The 16,714-nt window shown below is 35.5% G+C and overlaps 2 protein-coding genes, 2 non-coding genes and 2 pseudogenes across 4 annotated transcripts; 3 read left to right on the top strand and 3 right to left on the bottom strand.

Annotated features, from left to right (window-relative positions):
* Positions 1–440: 440 nt before the first annotated feature.
* LOC145564710 (2-oxoglutarate-dependent dioxygenase DAO pseudogene) lies at positions 441–2,709 on the top strand (annotated as a pseudogene).
* On the bottom strand, positions 860–932 carry TRNAE-CUC (transfer RNA glutamic acid (anticodon CUC)). The gene has a single exon. It is a non-coding gene; the product is annotated as a tRNA-Glu (tRNA).
* Positions 2,710–4,528: 1,819 nt separating the features above from the next.
* On the top strand, positions 4,529–7,518 carry LOC145563391 (2-oxoglutarate-dependent dioxygenase DAO-like). Its single transcript, XM_081623838.1, has 3 exons — positions 4,529–4,894; positions 6,547–6,862; positions 7,049–7,518. Exons 1-3 carry the CDS (start codon positions 4,566–4,568, stop codon positions 7,295–7,297), a joined length of 894 nt encoding a protein of 297 aa, XP_081479964.1. The 5' UTR covers positions 4,529–4,565; the 3' UTR covers positions 7,298–7,518.
* On the bottom strand, positions 5,347–5,419 carry TRNAE-CUC (transfer RNA glutamic acid (anticodon CUC)). Its single transcript has one exon. It is a non-coding gene; the product is annotated as a tRNA-Glu (tRNA).
* Positions 7,519–8,390: 872 nt separating the features above from the next.
* LOC145564709 (2-oxoglutarate-dependent dioxygenase DAO-like) lies at positions 8,391–10,910 on the top strand (annotated as a pseudogene).
* A 615-nt stretch (positions 10,911–11,525) lies between these two features.
* LOC145563390 (putative L-type lectin-domain containing receptor kinase S.5) lies at positions 11,526–14,609 on the bottom strand. Its single transcript, XM_081623837.1, has 2 exons — positions 13,210–14,609; positions 11,526–12,712 (listed from the first exon to the last, which is right to left on the bottom strand). Exons 1-2 carry the CDS (start codon positions 14,471–14,473, stop codon positions 11,886–11,888), a joined length of 2,091 nt encoding a protein of 696 aa, XP_081479963.1. The 5' UTR covers positions 14,474–14,609; the 3' UTR covers positions 11,526–11,885.
* Between the last annotated feature and the right edge of the window lie 2,105 nt (positions 14,610–16,714).

Here is a 16,714-nt window from a genome sequence, read left to right as displayed (position 1 = left end):
TTATGGAAGATTTGTACTATATTTTAACGTTAATCTGATAGTTGATCGCTGTAGTTTGATTAAGTCACGACTCATGACAAGTGTTTGGAAAATTGATTTTGGTATACAAGGTGCCATACATGGCCTTTAAATTACAATGACGATTTTTTTGTTAATACAAATGTTACTTCGTATTGTGTATGCAGTATCGAACTATTGCAAAATGTTTACTATGCACCCAAATGTATCATCCTAAATTCCTAACAAGTTACCGACAGGCCAATAAGACTAACAAGCCACAGAATGACCTGAATGTGAATTAGTTCACGTGTGTACAGAGAAGGCAGAAGGGTATTTGAACATCCAATTCTAGCCTCACAAGATTGTTATCGTACGTAGTACATTAAACTTGAGTCTTTATATCTTACAAAAATCTCACAATCTATTACAACGTGCCTAAAATGGAAGGCTCAATTCCAGAAATAGATGTACTCAAAGTTGAAAGAAAGCCAAAAAAATTAAGGGAAGTTGGTGAAAAATGGGGTTGTTTTAGAGTGGTAAATCATGGGTTACCCCTTAAATTACTAGCAGATATGAAATCAGTTGTAGGAGAATTGCTCAATCTTCCACTTGAAATCAAACAGCGGAATGTTGATGTAATCCCAGGGACTGGGTACTTAGCTCCATCTGAAAAGAACCCACTTTATGAATCCTTGGGACTTTTCGACGTTGCTTCGTCTGCCTCTACCTTTTGCTCTCAGCTCCGAGTTTCTCCACAACAAAGGTACGTGTAATCCCTCACCCCTTGTAATTTGTATTGTCCTGGTGGCTTATCGGTCATCACGCCACTAATAAATGACATACACATTAAAATTTAAAATTCTGTTGCCGGGACTTGAACCCGGGTCTCTCGGGTGAGAGCCGAGTATCCTGACCAACTAGACTACAACGGAAGAGTGAAAACAATGGAACTACTCATAATAAGTTTTTATAATCCGGACGTATGTTATGTTTTGACATATTTTGTATGCACTTAAGACCCTTAACTGCTTAAATAAGTTGAAGTGAACATAACTTCAGTGGACCTTTAAGAGCCATAACTAGTTGAAAATAAATTCATAATTCGTGAGAAAATTAAGTAGCTGTAAATCTAACATTGCAAACAGGGAGATAATAGAGAGTTATGCTGAAGCAATGTACAAGTTTTCGATTGATATGGCAAGAAAAATGGCCGAAAGCATGGGTGTCAAAGATAATTTCGAAGGTTGGTGTTGTATATTCAGGATGAATAAATACAACTTCACTCCGGATAGTATAGGCTCCCAAGGTGTACAAAATCACATAGATTCTGGATTTCTTACAATACTTCAGGATGATGAAAATCTTGGTGGACTTCAAGTTATGAATGAGTCCGGTAAATATGTTGCTGCTGATCACTTGCCAGGAATTCTTGTTGTTAATTTTGGAGACGCCGCAACGCTAAGTTTACTTTAACCCCCAAATGTAATACACTGCCTTATTTGGTTGACAAAGAAATTAATTTTCCTATGGGCATTTGTATTTTATGGGAATTTAAAATCCCACATCAAATTTCCTAGGAATTTACCAAACTTGTTTGGTTTTTGTATGGGTATTTCCCGTTAAAAAAAAAAATGGGTATTTATAAATCTTGGGAATTTTGAATTACCGAGGAGGACCTTAGTAATTAAATTCCCATGTTTTGTGGGAATTGGAAATTACCATGATTTTACGTTTCTCACATTTTCACTTTTTATGGTCTACCAAACAAGCCCCTTATTTCCAAATTCATGGGAATTTTCAATTCCTCTATTTTTTATATACAACCAAACAACATTTAAGTTCTAGTAAAATTTATTTTAGAATTTTCAAGTAGGTTCATTCAAGTATTAGGTTTTTTTTTTTTTTTTTTTTTTTTTTTTTTTTTTTTTTTTCTATGAGAGTAAAAGTTGAAACAAGAACTAACGCTTGAAATTGATGTAGCATAAAATAGGAAAAAACACCTTGAAACTGATGTAGTCTAAGGGCCTATTCACTTTAGCTTAATATCAGTTCAGTTCAATTTAGCTTCTAATTTCCTTCTCTCATAAACGATTCATTTCAGCTGAGTTCAATTCAGTCCGGTTCCAATCAATTCAGTTAATCAAAACAAGTCCTAAGTTAGTAAAGAAGTTTTAATCATTAAAAGTTGATTATAATACGTTCTGATACCTAAAAATTAGTTTTAGGATAATTTTCTTCAATTTTATAAATTCTAGTTTAGATATACTCGCACGTTCCAGCATAGTAAGTTTTAAGTTCTTTAAAGAATAAACAAAAATCAATCTTAATCGACTCAAAAACATGACAATTTATCATTTAGGTGTGAGTGTGTGAATTGAATACTTCTTCTTTATCGACATTGTTTAATTGACTAGCTAGCTAATGATTGTTGCATTGGTACTGCGAAAGCTATGGAGCAACGGGATTCTACGCAGTGTGCAACATCGAGTTCAATGTAACAGTGCAGGGATACGTATATCAATTGCAACCTTTCTTTCACCACCACCCGACGAAGTAATCGAATCAGTTCCAAAGTTTGTTGATGCTGATCACCCTCACATTTACGGTCCTATTACGTTTGAAGCGTTAAGGGGCCTTCGCATGTCAAAGAAGCTGCATGCAGGGGAAGTCTTAGAGTTGCTACGTCTTGATAATACAAAGAGTACTTAAGAATTAAGATGTTCTATGCCTAGTTTTACCTATTTCCTCGTTCAAGGACTTGTATTGATTAAAGATTTCATCATGGAACTTGATCTATTCATCTAGCCATCTGTTATTCCTGTCTACATCGAAGTATAAAAGGAAAGACTATTTAATGTTTACTCCATTTTTTTTTTTTTTTTTCAATTTCGCCAAATTATCTGAATTTGTTTGTAAATAATATTGATATGAACTTTAGAAATGCATGAATGTAGTGGTGTTTGGGCCAAGTCTATTGTCCTAAGCCCAATGACCTGAAATTACAAAAATACCCCTCTCTAATCTAGCCCATCATTAATCATTGCAAAGTAGAGGTTTACCCTTAATCTATCCAACTAAGTACAATTTCGTCACCTGAAAGTACAACTATAAATACCTCCCCAATCATTAATGATGGGACTTTTTTTTTTCTTCCTGATTCTCTTTCCTTCTCTCTCTACTTTCTCTCTTTTATTACACTTTATCTCTATACTTTTTCTCTCTAGAAAGTACATCTGCTGATAAGCGTTAGAGAGGCTTTCCCGGGTCACATCCCCGGGGCAGCTAACCTTCTCTGTTTTGCAGGCAGAGCCCTCGGACATACCTCTATAAGGTGGAGCTAAGGGTCTCTTCGGATAGACTCTAGGACATCTTGACACCTTACCCTAAGACTCCTTAGAGCATTTTGTTTCTAGAAACAAGTGGTAAAAATCCACCACTACCATCCACAATCAAACCCATGAACCCCACAATCAAAGTATCAAACCCATGAACCCCAAAACCAAACCCACGAACCCATAACCCACAAAAACCATCAGATTTGGAAAATCATGAGAATGGGGTAGGAGGAGGATAGAGAAAAATAATGGGGATGATGAAGAAGATGAAGAAATTTGATGATGAAGGAAGAGAGAGAAAGATTACGAAGGAGGACGTTGAATTTAGATGAAGGGGAATGAATTTGGTGGGAAGGGTTAAATTAATTAACTTTGGGGTTTAATCCAATGAAATGAGATAATAAGGTTTTAAAATATGGGTAATTTGTCATTTTGTAGTAAAAAACTTAATGATTAAGAAAAGAAAATAATTTATTACGAGTAATGTGAAGCATTCATTTTTAGTAAATGTTGCGAGTAATATGAAACGAAGGTAATATATGTTTTAATTCGAGTGAGAACCGATGTATATAATTTTGTCTAGATTTAGTCTCTATTTTTTTACTTCAAATTACATAGAATACTGCATTAATTATTTAATTTCACATGAAAAAAATAAGAAAGTGTTGCTTTTTTGTAATTTAAGTATCAACCTATTACTATATTAATTTGTCACCTTTTGGACAAAAAACAATGCAAGCTTAAAGCGGACGAAGTATCACTTAAAAATGAAGACCAACAAGTAATATACCCTTCCTCCATAGTCCATATTCCATTAGTCATTGTTTGATTTTGCACTTTGGAGAAAATAAATTAATGTGACTAGCCACACCATGTGACCATACCGTGTGACTAGCCACATACAAGACTTATAAATAAATTATACTTCGTAAATCCGTAATAATTAAAATTGGTTGTTTGAGCTCTTACTTTTTTTTAACATTGATCCTTAATGAGATGTATGAATTACGTTTTTGTTATAAGAAGCAATCTTTGCACGGTGGAGGGAGTAATAAACTCTTTACGAAATGACAGCTAGTAAAAGCATATAATAGTGTTACTCTTCTAATTAACCTTAAATACATCAGCATAAAAATGTTAAAATGTCACAATCAAACCTTAATATTAATTTATTACACTCACCATAGTCACAAAGCACCAAAAAACACAAAGAAAAAGAGGAGAGAGAAAATGGAAGGGAAAATCCCAGTAATAGATGCACACCAAATTGAAGAAAAGTCCATAAAATTAAGAGAAATCATTGAAAAATGGGGTTGTTTCAGAGTAATAAATCACGGGGTACCCTTAAAATTAATGGCAGAAATGAAATCAGTTTCAAAGGAATTGCTTGATCTTCCAATTGAAATCAAACGGCGTAACGTAGATGTGATTCCGGGAAGTGGGTATATGGCACCAAGTGAAAAGAACCCACTTTATGAAGCTTTGGGACTTTTTGATGTTGCTTCTTCTCTTTCTGTTTCTAACTTTTGTTCTCAGCTTCAAGCTTCTCCCCACCAAAGGTACCCTTTACTCATTTTTTTTAAGGAAGTTTCCTTGTTTTAATTTCTTATTGGTGCGTCATGGATGACATGATCGGCATTTATATACATCGTATATACCCCGCATTCTCCGTTCTTTAAATATTGCAATGGTTTAAATGGTTTAAATGGTTTAAATACAGTATAATTTATAATCTACTAATTTTGTAATTACTAGAGATGGTTAATTTTAATCTTTTAATTAATGTTTTTAACAGCATAAGTTTTCCAATGTAAAAGAGCAAAGAAGTATAAGTAGTAAAATATTTAGGCATTGCATTATAGGAATCTTGTGAGCTAATTGTCCTATCTTTTCAAACGAAAAGAAATTCTGTAAATCTGTAATAGCTTTTGGTCATTAGAGATATAGCTTTGTTTCTTCCAAAAAATGTACTAGCTACTTTTAGAGTAGGGATATAAAAATTAACAAAAATTTCCGTTGCCGGGACTTGAACCCGGGTCTCTCGGGTGAGAGCCGAGTATCCTGACCAACTAGACTACAACGGATGAATGATGGAATTGAATTGCATGTTTATTATAAAGTAAAGATAAAGAAAATATGAGCTAATATGAATTCAACAAGAACTCCAAGTCAATTTTGCCCATAAATATTGATTTATTTATGAAATGCCATGCTAATTGAAATATTTGTTGATTTATAGATAAACGATTTTTGTTTATCATGATAATTAAGTGGGGCTCCCTCATTATTACACCCAGTTTGACAAAAGCGAATATAAACATACATTACTCTTAACAAAGTTTCGGTAAACATAAAGGCTGATTAATAATATACAATTGATTGGTTTGCATATGTGCCCTTATTAAAACATCTACAGAAACTCTTCCAAGGAAAGAAAATTCACACTTATGAATAACTACAACATAGAATAAAATTACCTAATTTTGTTCAACAATATATATTTATTGGACACATAAAGTGCATATAATTGACAAAAGAAGCATTCACAATGATTCCCAAAATGCAATTCATCAGCTTGTTAGGCATTACAAATCATTAGGAAAGTGAACAAGAAGGTATAATGTTGGAAACACCTTTGCCCTTACCAAAAATAGCTCAGTCCAAGATGGCTCATACTCTCTTAGGAAGTTGCATACATCTATTGGGCGAAAAAAACCATATATCTTTCCCTCTCTTTTTGCTCAAGTTTTTGACTCCCACAACTTTACAAATTACAAGTTTACCTATATCTGTATCTCTCGCACCTTGACGATATAGGTAAACACAGTCATGAAGAGAATATTGAACACCTTGATAGGTAAAAAGCCTTGTAAGACTTAATTTCTGTATCATCTGTTACTATCTTGATGTGGAAAAATTGTTATACATCGATCATATCAAAAACCTAATGAGGCCTGACACAGATTAAGGAATGATACTATGTAACTTGAACATGTTTATATAATACATGCTTTTGATGATGAGAATATGGATTACAACAAAAACTATGAAGCTTAATTTATTTTGGGCCGTATGCTGAATATGAAGCTAAATGAATGTGCAAATTTATAAGCACATTAGAGATTATGGAGAATTGCTTCTGTCTGTGTTAAGTTGCAAATGATTTCAGAAAATAATCAGGTTATTTATTCAAAGGCTATTATTTTAACAGGGAGATAATTGAGAGCTATGCACGAGGAATATACAAGGCTGCAATAGATATTGCAAGCAAGATGTCAATGAGCTTGGGTTTGACAGATTACAGTTTCGAAAGTTGGCCTTGTCAGTTCAGAATAAACAAATACAGCTTTACTCCGGAAGCTATAGGCTCCTCAGGTGTACAGATCCATACAGACGCTGGATTTCTTACAATACTTCAGGATGATGAAAATCTTGGTGGTCTTGAAGTGATGAATGAGTCGGGTGAATTTGTTGCTGCTGATCCCTTGCCAGGAACACTGGTTGTCAATCTTGGAGACGTTGCTGTGGTAAGCTAATTTCGCCCATTTTATAGTAATTTCTTCACTGTTTTGTTCGATTAAATTCAGATGATCACTGATCAAGTTGGTCTAGTAACAATAACATAACTACATAAACATCCTTCATCTGTAACCTGAATCTATTATTTTTTCTTTACTGACATTCCTGACTAGTGATTGTTGATACTATGAAAGCCTTGGAGCAATGGAATTCTTCGCAATGTGCAACATCGGGTTCAATGCAAGGGTGCAGGGATACGTATGTCAATTGCAACATTCCTTTCACCACCACCTGATAAAATAATTGAAGCCCCTGCAGAGTTTGTTGATGCTGAACACCCTCGCCTCTATGCTCCCATAACATACGAAGAGTTAAGGAGGCTTCGCTTTACAAAGAAGCTGCATGCCGGAGAAGTCCTAGAGCTGATTCGACTAGGTAAGTAGGCCGTACAGAATATGATAAGTTGGCCAGGATAGCACGAGGATCTTCCTGCCATCAAAAAATAGTATAAATAAAAACAGGACACTACTTTTTAATTCTGAGTGTATTATTCAAGTGATAGTTGTTAGTCTTGTTAGTTGTTACAGCTTACAGGATTCGATATCACTTGAAGATAATATTTCACTGATTATCTACTTACTGAAATAATCAATTTGAAAAGTATTCTATTTTGGAACTTAATCCCATGATGTAGAGTGTTACTGCTATTTTAATTACACCAATTCTTTTTCTGCTAAGACAATCTTACACAACACAAAAATGGACATAGTTGCTGATCATGCATTCTTTTCTAAAATCCCGGTTGTAATCCAAGGGTTGAGGGTTATGCTTCCTTGCTTTTGTTCTATGCCAGGCTTCATGGTTTTATTTATAAGGAATATAAGCAATAAAAAGATATGTTTTAGCAGTTGAGCTGATAAATTTGAGATAAAATATGACAAAAAATATGAGTAGTCAAACATGCATATGGTCGAATAACTAAATTAACAGAATTGATGATTAGCTCAAAACTCTAATAATTAAGTATAGTGGTAGTCATTTTAAAGATGATTACCATATAAACATGCATTTCGGAAAGATAATTAAAAAAAATGTACAAGCTTAAAGCGGACAAAGTACAACTTATAATTTTGGAGAGTAAAATTTACTTCATCCATTAGTCATTGAGCATTTGAGCTAATGACTTTGGAGATGATACATAAATTAAGCATAACAATTAAAATTGATTGTTTGAGCTCTTACTTTTTTTATTTTTTAATTTTTGACATTGATTCTTAATGAGATGTACTTTGTATGAATTACGCTTTTGTTATAAAAAGCAATTTTTACAAGGCCGATGAGTGTTGATGCTCTAATAAACTCCTTAATGGACGAGTCATCTTCCTTAAATAAAAGATCTGCTAGTGTTGGTGTGTTACACTTCTAATTTACCTTAAATACATCAGCTTTATAATGTCACTACTCGCAATCTAACCTTGTCAATTTATTACACAAACCAAGGACCAAAAAAACTCAAAGAAAAAGTGGAGAGAGAAAATGGAAGGAAAAATCCCTGTAATAGATGCACTCCAAATTGAAGAAAAGTCTGTAAAATTAAGAGAAATCATTGAAAAATGGGGTTGTTTCAGAGTAATAAATCATGGGGTACCCTTGAAATTAATGGCAGAAATGAAATCAATTTCAAAGGAATTGCTTGATCTTCCAATTGAGATCAAACGGCAGAATGTGGATGTGATTCCAGGAAGTGGGTATATGGCACCAAGTGAAAATAATCCAGTTTATGAAGCTTTGGGACTTTTTGATGTTGCTTCTTCTCTTTCTAACTTTTGTTCCCAGCTTCAAGTTTCTCCCCACCAAAGGTATACTCTTTACCCATTTTTGTAAGGAGGTTTTCTTGTTTTAATTTCTTATTACTAGGGTGGTTACCGTGCATGATGTGCCTCATAGCTAGTCATGTCGGGAAAGGTATTTCGGTTTGCACTTTCTACCATGTTTTAATTATAATAAACTATTTTTATAATTACCAGTGATGTTTAAGGTAATAGATACTGTTTCAAAAAAAAAAAAAAAAAAAAAAAAAAATAGTTTACGTATTATTATTTCATTTACGTATAATACAGAATAATGTACTGCTATTATAAATTTGGACGGAAAGATTATTAATTTGGCATTGCATTATAATATAGCCATATAGGATTATTGTGAGCTAATTGTCCTATCTTTTCAAACAAAAAGAAATTTTGTAAATTTGTAGTAGCTTTTTGACATTAGAGATATTAATAAGGTAGCTTTGTATATGTAGCTACTTTTAAATTGGGATATAAAAATGAAAAATAACAAAAATTTCCAGGACCCGGGTCTCTCGGGTGAGAGCCGAGTATCCTGACCAACTAGACTACAACGGATTAGTGTTATTTTCAAATTTGTTTTCAACTATAAACTAAAACATTAAAGTAAAATTTGAGGTAATATAAATTTAACAAGAACTCCAAGTCAAGTTTGAGTACAAATGTACAATAAGACTTAAACTTAGCTAAATTTGATAAATGCCAATATTGTAAAATTCTTAAGAATTGTGGAAAAATAGTCATACATTTAACTCTTAATGCATATGAAGTATGTTTTACATCGATCATATGATTCATATCCATCACTACCTGACAGATTAAGGAATGATACTAAGTAACTTGAACATTTTTGTATAATACAAGTACATGCTTTTGATGATGATGTTATTGTATTGAACGGAGTACAAAGAAAATTATGAAACTTAAAATTTCTTTTGGATACGAGTTGTATGCTGAATATGAAGCTAGAAGAATGTAAGAGCAAATTTATAAGCATATTATGGGGAATTGCCGGTCTGTGTTGCAAATGATTTCAGAAAATAATCAGGTTATTTACTCAAAGGCTATAATTTTAACAGGGAGATAATTGAAAGCTATGCACGAGCAACACACAAGGCTGCAATAGATATTGCAAGCAAGATGTTGATGAGCTTGGGTTTGACAGATTACAGTTTCGAAGGTTGGCCTCTTCAATTCAGAATAAATAAGTACAGCTTCACCCCTGAGGCAATAGGCTCCTCGGGTGTACACATCCATACAGACTCTGCATTTCTTACACTACTTCAGGATGATGAAAATCTTGGCGGTCTTGAAGTGATGAATGAGTGCTGAATTAGTTGCTGCTGATCCCTTGCCAGGAGCAATGGTTGTCAATCTTGGTGATGTTGCTGTGGTAAGTTATTTTCGCCCCTCACTTTCTTCAATTTTACATTATATGTTACTAATGGAATCAGTTTTGAACTGCAAAAGTTACATTTAATTAGTCTTGATCATTATAATTCTGTTTTAATAAAACTAAGATACTTTTAAAAAATAAAAAATAAATAAGTTAGCCTAGTAACAAGAACATGAAAATCCCTCATCTGTAATTTTCTCTTTTCTGTTTTCTGTTTTCATTGATTTACTGACATTCCTGACTCGTGATTGTTGAAACTATGAAAGCTATGGAGCAATGGGATTCTTCGCAATGTGCAGCATCGGGTTCAATGCAAGGGTGCAGGGATACGTATGTCAATTGCAACATTCCTTTCACCACCACAAGATAAAATAATTGAAGCTCCTGCAGAGTTTGTTGATGCTCAACACCCTCGCCTCTATGCTCCCATAACATATAGAGAGGTAAGGAGGCTTCACAATTCAAAGAAGCTGCATGCCGGAGAAATCCTAGAGCTGATTCGACTAGGTAAGGAGGCCGTACAGAATATGCTAAGTTGGCCATGATAACACAAAGATCTTCCTGTCACCATAAAATAAAATAAATAAAAACAGGACATTACTTTTTAATACTGAGTGTATTATTCAAGTGATAGTTGTTAGTCTTGTTACAGGATCTGATATCACTTGAAGATGATATTTCACTGATTATCTAGTTATTGAAGAGTGTTATTGCTATTTTAATTACATCAATTCTTTTTCAGCTACGACAATCTTACACAACATGAAAATGATGGACATAGTTGCTGATCAGTCATTCTTTGTTTTTAAATAGTGACTCCTAAAATCGCGGTTGTGATCCAAGGGTTGAGGGTTCTGCTTCCTTGCTCTTGTTCCATATCATGCTTCATGCATGGTTTTATTTAGAAGAAATATGAGTAATTGGAAGATATGTTTTAGCAGTTGAATTGGTAAAATTGAAGATAAAATATGACAAAAAAAAAAAAAAAATATAGCAATTAAACATGATTGCTTGAGCTATCAATTTGTCTTAGTCAGCACAGAATTCTAATATAATTAGTCAAACATGCATATGATTAATTTAGTTAACAGAATTGATGATTATCGCAGAACTCTAATTTACTAGTCAATCATACATATGATCCTTTTAATTAATCGGATTATGGTTTGTGTAGATGCTAATTGTTTGACATTGATCATTAACAACTCTTAACTTTAATAAAGTAGAAGATTATACAAAGACTTGACCGGTCTACTGAAATTATTGTGCTGTTTAATATTTTTGTTGTCCCTGTCAAAGTTCAGTATCACATACTTATCATCAGTATTTAGCACTCATGTTTATCCTTTTGGCCTCTTGGGAAAGAAGAGCATCATAAAATTAAGATACAGAAATACTGAAGAATTGAAGAGATCGAAACCAATCGAGTTCACTGAACTATGAAATAATCACTGTCTTCCTTCGGAAACATTGTTTATCAGCATGGTAGTAACTGCTTATACATTGCAGGTTTACCAACACACAGGAGTACAAGCACAACTAATGAAATAATCAAATTATAATTTACATTGACAATCCACCCTCTTCCCCATGTACAAATAAAGTGGGAAAAAATTGGGACACAAATTCAAGTGCTTAATTGCTTATGCCCTGAACTATAACTATAAAATTAAGCAAAACTTTTCATATAAATGACAGAAAAGTTACCAGAAAGAGGGAAAAAATACAGCAGGAATGCCATAATTGTTGCTGCTGTTATGTTGTTATCTGAATGATATAATGTTCCTATCATGCCATGGAGTATACACTACCACTATGTGGGCTGACATCAGAACGGGGGGTCCAAAGAGAGTTATCATATTGTGATGATGCGATGTTGGTCTCGGTTGTCATTTCTGAGGTGGCGCCGTTCATAGGACCCATTGCTGGCCATATGAAAGATGGCTTGAAAGGCGGTACATGAGGCATAGGGACTGACCCTGACAGTATCTGTTTGATTGCTTGTGTCTTAGGCCTCTCTGCTGCTGTAGGGTGAGAGCAGGCCAAACCTAGGAGCAAAACTCGTTCTGCTTCCTCTGCCACATACTCATTTCCTAGCCTCTCGTCGATTGCCCCTAAGATGTTTCCATCTCGGTGCATTGACCACACCCAATCAACTGTACACTGGTAGCCCTCCTTCTTTGTCCAAGGACGGAGTCCACAAGCCACCTCAAGGAGGACAGCCCCAAGGCCGAAAATGTCAGACTCCCTAGTAGCCCTGCCTGTGTGGAAGCACTCAGGAGCAATGTACCCCATTGTGCCATGCACACCCTCCTCCAGTTCAGCATATGAGGTTTTTTCATGGTCTAATGCACGAGCTAAGCCAAAATCACCAAGACGAGCATTGAAGTTGGTATCGAGCATGACATTGCTTGCCTTAAGGTCCCGGTGAATCACCTTCTCATCAAACTCATTATGCAGGTAGTGAAGAGCGGAGGCTACCCCCTTCAGGGCCTTGAAACGGAGCTCCCAGCTTAAGGGTGCCTTGTCCTCCCCGCAGAATATGTGCTTGTCTAGGCTGCCGTTGGGCATGTACTCGTACACTAGTAGTAGTGTCCCATTTTGATGGCACCACCCTGATACAACAGATAAAATTCATTGAGCGATGACAATCTACTCAGTACTCACAGTCACATGTACATAGAAACACATTACGGAGTACTAAAAAATTAGACTAGATTCACCAGTGTCATTTCTTGGACACTTGGTAAGAACATTGATGTTTTAAAATTCGGCAAAATACATAAGGTTTAAGTGGTAAAAGTACTTTAAAAAGCTCCATTAGTCTTTTTCACCGAAATAGATCAAAAGTTTCAATCTTTTAGTCCAAAACAACACTATCTACAAAAACTAATCCATGTACTAATTCACGAATTCAAGACTCAACTCACCTCCTTCCTAATCAAAAAATCGAAAATATGTAAGTTTATCCAATTCATAAATACCCAAAAATAGAATAGAACACATAGTAAAGCAATAAATGAGCCCCCCAAATATAGGAAATACCACAACAAACCAACACACACAATTAATACACTAAGGAATAAAATCAACAAATCAATCAAAAACATACCTAGTAATTTGACGAGATTTCGGTGGCGCAACCTATTAATAATCGTAAGTTCAGCCAAAAAATCATCCTTACTTTTTATCTCATCCCTCGAAAACTTTTTTACCGCGACTTCTTCAAAAGCTTCAACTGGTAACAACCCTTTATATACCGTTCCATAACCTCCTTGTCCCAATTTATTTTTCTCGTCGAAATTATTTGTCGCCTTTTTAAGCTCCTTAAAATCATACTCCCTAGGCATACCCGGTAAGCTCTTCAAAGCTCCGAGTATGTTCGGGTCCGACATCGATCCCCGACTTTTCTTATTCCAAAAATACCATCCTAGCCCAAAACCTATTAATAATATTACCGCCACAGGAATAACGACTGCCAGAACAATTGTAACTTTTCCAGCACCAGGTTCTTTAATTATTTCCACTGTTATGTTCCAGCTCAGAACACAATGGAGCTCCGCGATGTCATCCCCAGTTGACGCGGAAAACCCGAAATACGAAACCGGGTTAACAATCTTGCTGAGATCGATGCCGGTCACATTCATTACTGGGGTATCCGGCATAACCGCCTCCGCTTGTTGGTCATGGAGGTCTACCATGTAGACGGTGAGAGATTTACTCTCACCGCCGTCGTAGAACATCCAGACCTTATGAAATACCGTCCCCGTAGGCGCGAGAGTGATATTAAAATCTGATAGAGAGACCGTGTGGTTAGATCTAATGGAGTTGATGTTGACACCAATATGGTTATCATCCGGGTCGTAAGGCCCGTTCTTAACGGTGTCGAACTCGACAGCGAGGAGTTTGTTGCTGGGGTTACCGTCGGTGGAGGAGTTGGTCAACCCGAGGAACTCGTCGGAGCTTCCTGGGGGGACATTGAGGTCAGGTGCGATGATGAAGGCGACGCCCTCGCCAGGAGTGACGGGGGTGCCGTCGGTATTGTTGATGCGAAAGATATTGATGAGAAAGGAAGTGTTGAATGAGGCGACACGGGTGTTGTTGTGCCCGTGCGATTCCCAGATAACGAAAGGTTGTTTGAATAGAATGCGGCCTGCACGGTTGGTTAATGTAAAGTTACCCGCGGAGTCGGGTGTGACTTGGAGTGCGCCGTTGCTGATGGTGGCTGGGGATTGGACTTGGAAGGTGTCGTAGTAGGTGTGGTCAAAGGGGAACCCGAACACGTTCGTGGAGACGATAGCGGCGCTAGAGATAGGAGCGAGGAGGAGGAAAAAGGTGAGGACAGACAAAGTGATGGCGGTTGCCGGAGAAAACATTTCAATGGGGTTGGTTTAGGAGGAGGGAAGTTGCTAAAGGGGGGAGATTAGAGGGTTGAGAAGGTGGGTTTATAGTAAAAATAAGGGAAAATGGGGTGATTTGAATGTGATGGTATAATAGATTAATACAAATGGAGGGAGAAAGAGGACAAAAGTGTGATGATTTTTTGTTTAAATTATGTTTTTAGGGGGTGTAAAGAGTTTGATTTTCCAGCAAGGAGCTGAGGCAAGTTGATTGTAGCAGCCAGCAGGGTAGGAAGCATCTTCTTCTCCTTTTCTATGTTATCCTTTTCCTTTTCTTTTCGACTAATAACGACCACCACTATCCGGACATCAAGATATGTTATGTTACTTAGACTCGGGTAAAAATGTTACACATGATTCACAATATGAAAACATTATAGGCCAAGAGGTACTATGGGTACGGTGAATTACTAATAAGGTACATTGATTATAACTATTTGATGGGTGAATTGCATGAATATTAATATAATGGCCAAATAATAATTCAAAGTATAGGTGATGTATAATTTCAGGGTTGAGGAAATTGTATTCAATAATCTAAAGTCATAATGGACTTTATTTTTCAAATAGAATATATTCCTCTTATAATTGGTCTAAGGCTGTAAGCTACCTCTTATTACCAATCACCATATTTATGTGAATTAAAATATTTTAAATGAGATTATTTTGAGTTCTTAGAAAATTTCTATAACTTCTTATTTTAGTTGCAGGTTCTTCTATTTGATTTTTTTTTTTTTTTTTTTTTATCACTTCTACATTGAAGTATAAGTAGTTTATATTACTTATTGTCAAAGATTTAATAATAACAAGTGGAGTTACAAGCATACATTAAACGTATTAGATCTAAACACTCGCTTAGTTTTTATTGAATCAATAACTGCGGTGTTCTTACTACGGAGTAAGAAATTAATTGTGACCCTCTCCCTTATTAACTCTACAAGACCTAAAACTTATTGGAAAATTTGTCAAGAATAAGCAAACATTTGTTTGGTCTTCCCAAAATAAGCAAACCTTTTGATTAATCCAGAATAAGTTGACCTTTATGGGGTATTTTCTCAAAATAAGTCATGGCCGGTTTGTTTTAAATGTAACCGGTTAATTAGGTTGCTTATGTCACATGTCATTGTGTGGTTGGTCAGTTTTTAAAAATTTAATTAAAATTTATTATTTTAATTAATTTTTGAAATTTTGTTAATAAAATAATTTAAAAAAAAACACACATTTTTAAGATAAAAAAACCCTTAATTTTTTATATACCCCCACTACTACAGCCATCACCCCTCCCTGCCCTTGCCCCGTTAGCTACCGTCGATACCACCCAGAGCATCGAAATACCTCCACCTCCCATCCCCACCATCGATACCACCATCCCTCCGACCTCCACCCTCAAAATCCCCACTGAATCCACTATCTCTTGCCTTCCCCACCACCAAAAATCGCATCACATCCCCACAATTGAAGTCGCAAATCTGCATAACAACAACAACGAGGTGGATGTTGGGTTTCGAGGTGGGTTTGATTGGGTTTCAAGGTCGATATGGTAATATTTAGGTGGTTAGGGTGGGTAATTGAGGTATGTGGTGGTTTTCGGAAGGGGTTCTGTACATAAAATGGAGTTTCGAGGTGGGGTGGTTCAGGTGGGTTTCAGGCTTTCTACGTGGGTTAGGATGGGTCGCTGGCGCTCAAGGAGGGGAACAAAGGGGTCAGGGACCCGAGGAGCCCGGAGGGGGAGGTGGTTTGTTTGGTGGCTAGCGGGGATGGGGTGGAGCGCTGGTATGTGGTGGGTTTTTTTTTTTTAAATACAATTTAATTAATTATCAATTATAAAATAAGAAAAAAATTAATTAGAATTAGGCAAAAAAGTAACCTATTTAGTAGGTTGTAGGTCATTTAACTTATTTAAAGAAAATACCCCATAAAGTCAACTTACTCTGGGTTAATCAAAAGGTTTGCTTATCTTGGGAGGACTGAGCAAAAATTTGCTTATTTTTGACAAATTTTCCAAATTTATTCATATTGAACTTAATTTTATGAAATTTGAATTTGAAGATTTCTAAATAATTCGATAAGGCCAGGTAATTCTAATTTTTTAAACGAGTCAAAATTATACTCCCCCATTAATTAATTATTACAACATATTTGCATCTGTATATTTTGTCAAACTCTCATATCCCCTTTTTTTCCTTTCGTTTAATTTGATCATGTAATTCTGTTTAA

Source organism: Chenopodium album, chromosome 10 (genome assembly GCF_948465745.1).
Source record: "Chenopodium album chromosome 10, dcCheAlbu1.1, whole genome shotgun sequence".
In the NCBI taxonomy this organism is placed as follows: domain Eukaryota; kingdom Viridiplantae; phylum Streptophyta; class Magnoliopsida; order Caryophyllales; family Amaranthaceae; genus Chenopodium; species Chenopodium album.
Note: the sequence above shows the minus strand (reverse complement) of the source record. Positions and strands in the feature narration are given on the sequence as shown.

Excerpts from the sequence above, each read along its gene's own strand:
- LOC145563391 (XM_081623838.1), top strand. The coding sequence starts at position 4,566 with ATGGAAGGGAAAATCCCAGTAATAGATGCACACCAAATTGAAGAAAAG. Across the intron at positions 4,895-6,546 it reads CAAGCTTCTCCCCACCAAAG|GGAGATAATTGAGAGCTATG; the intron begins GTACCCTTTACT and ends TTATTTTAACAG. Across the intron at positions 6,863-7,048 it reads ATCTTGGAGACGTTGCTGTG|CCTTGGAGCAATGGAATTCT; the intron begins GTAAGCTAATTT and ends ATACTATGAAAG.
- LOC145563390 (XM_081623837.1), bottom strand. The coding sequence starts at position 14,473 with ATGTTTTCTCCGGCAACCGCCATCACTTTGTCTGTCCTCACCTTTTTC. Across the intron at positions 12,713-13,209 it reads AAATCTCGTCAAATTACTAG|GGTGGTGCCATCAAAATGGG; the intron begins GTATGTTTTTGA and ends CTGTTGTATCAG.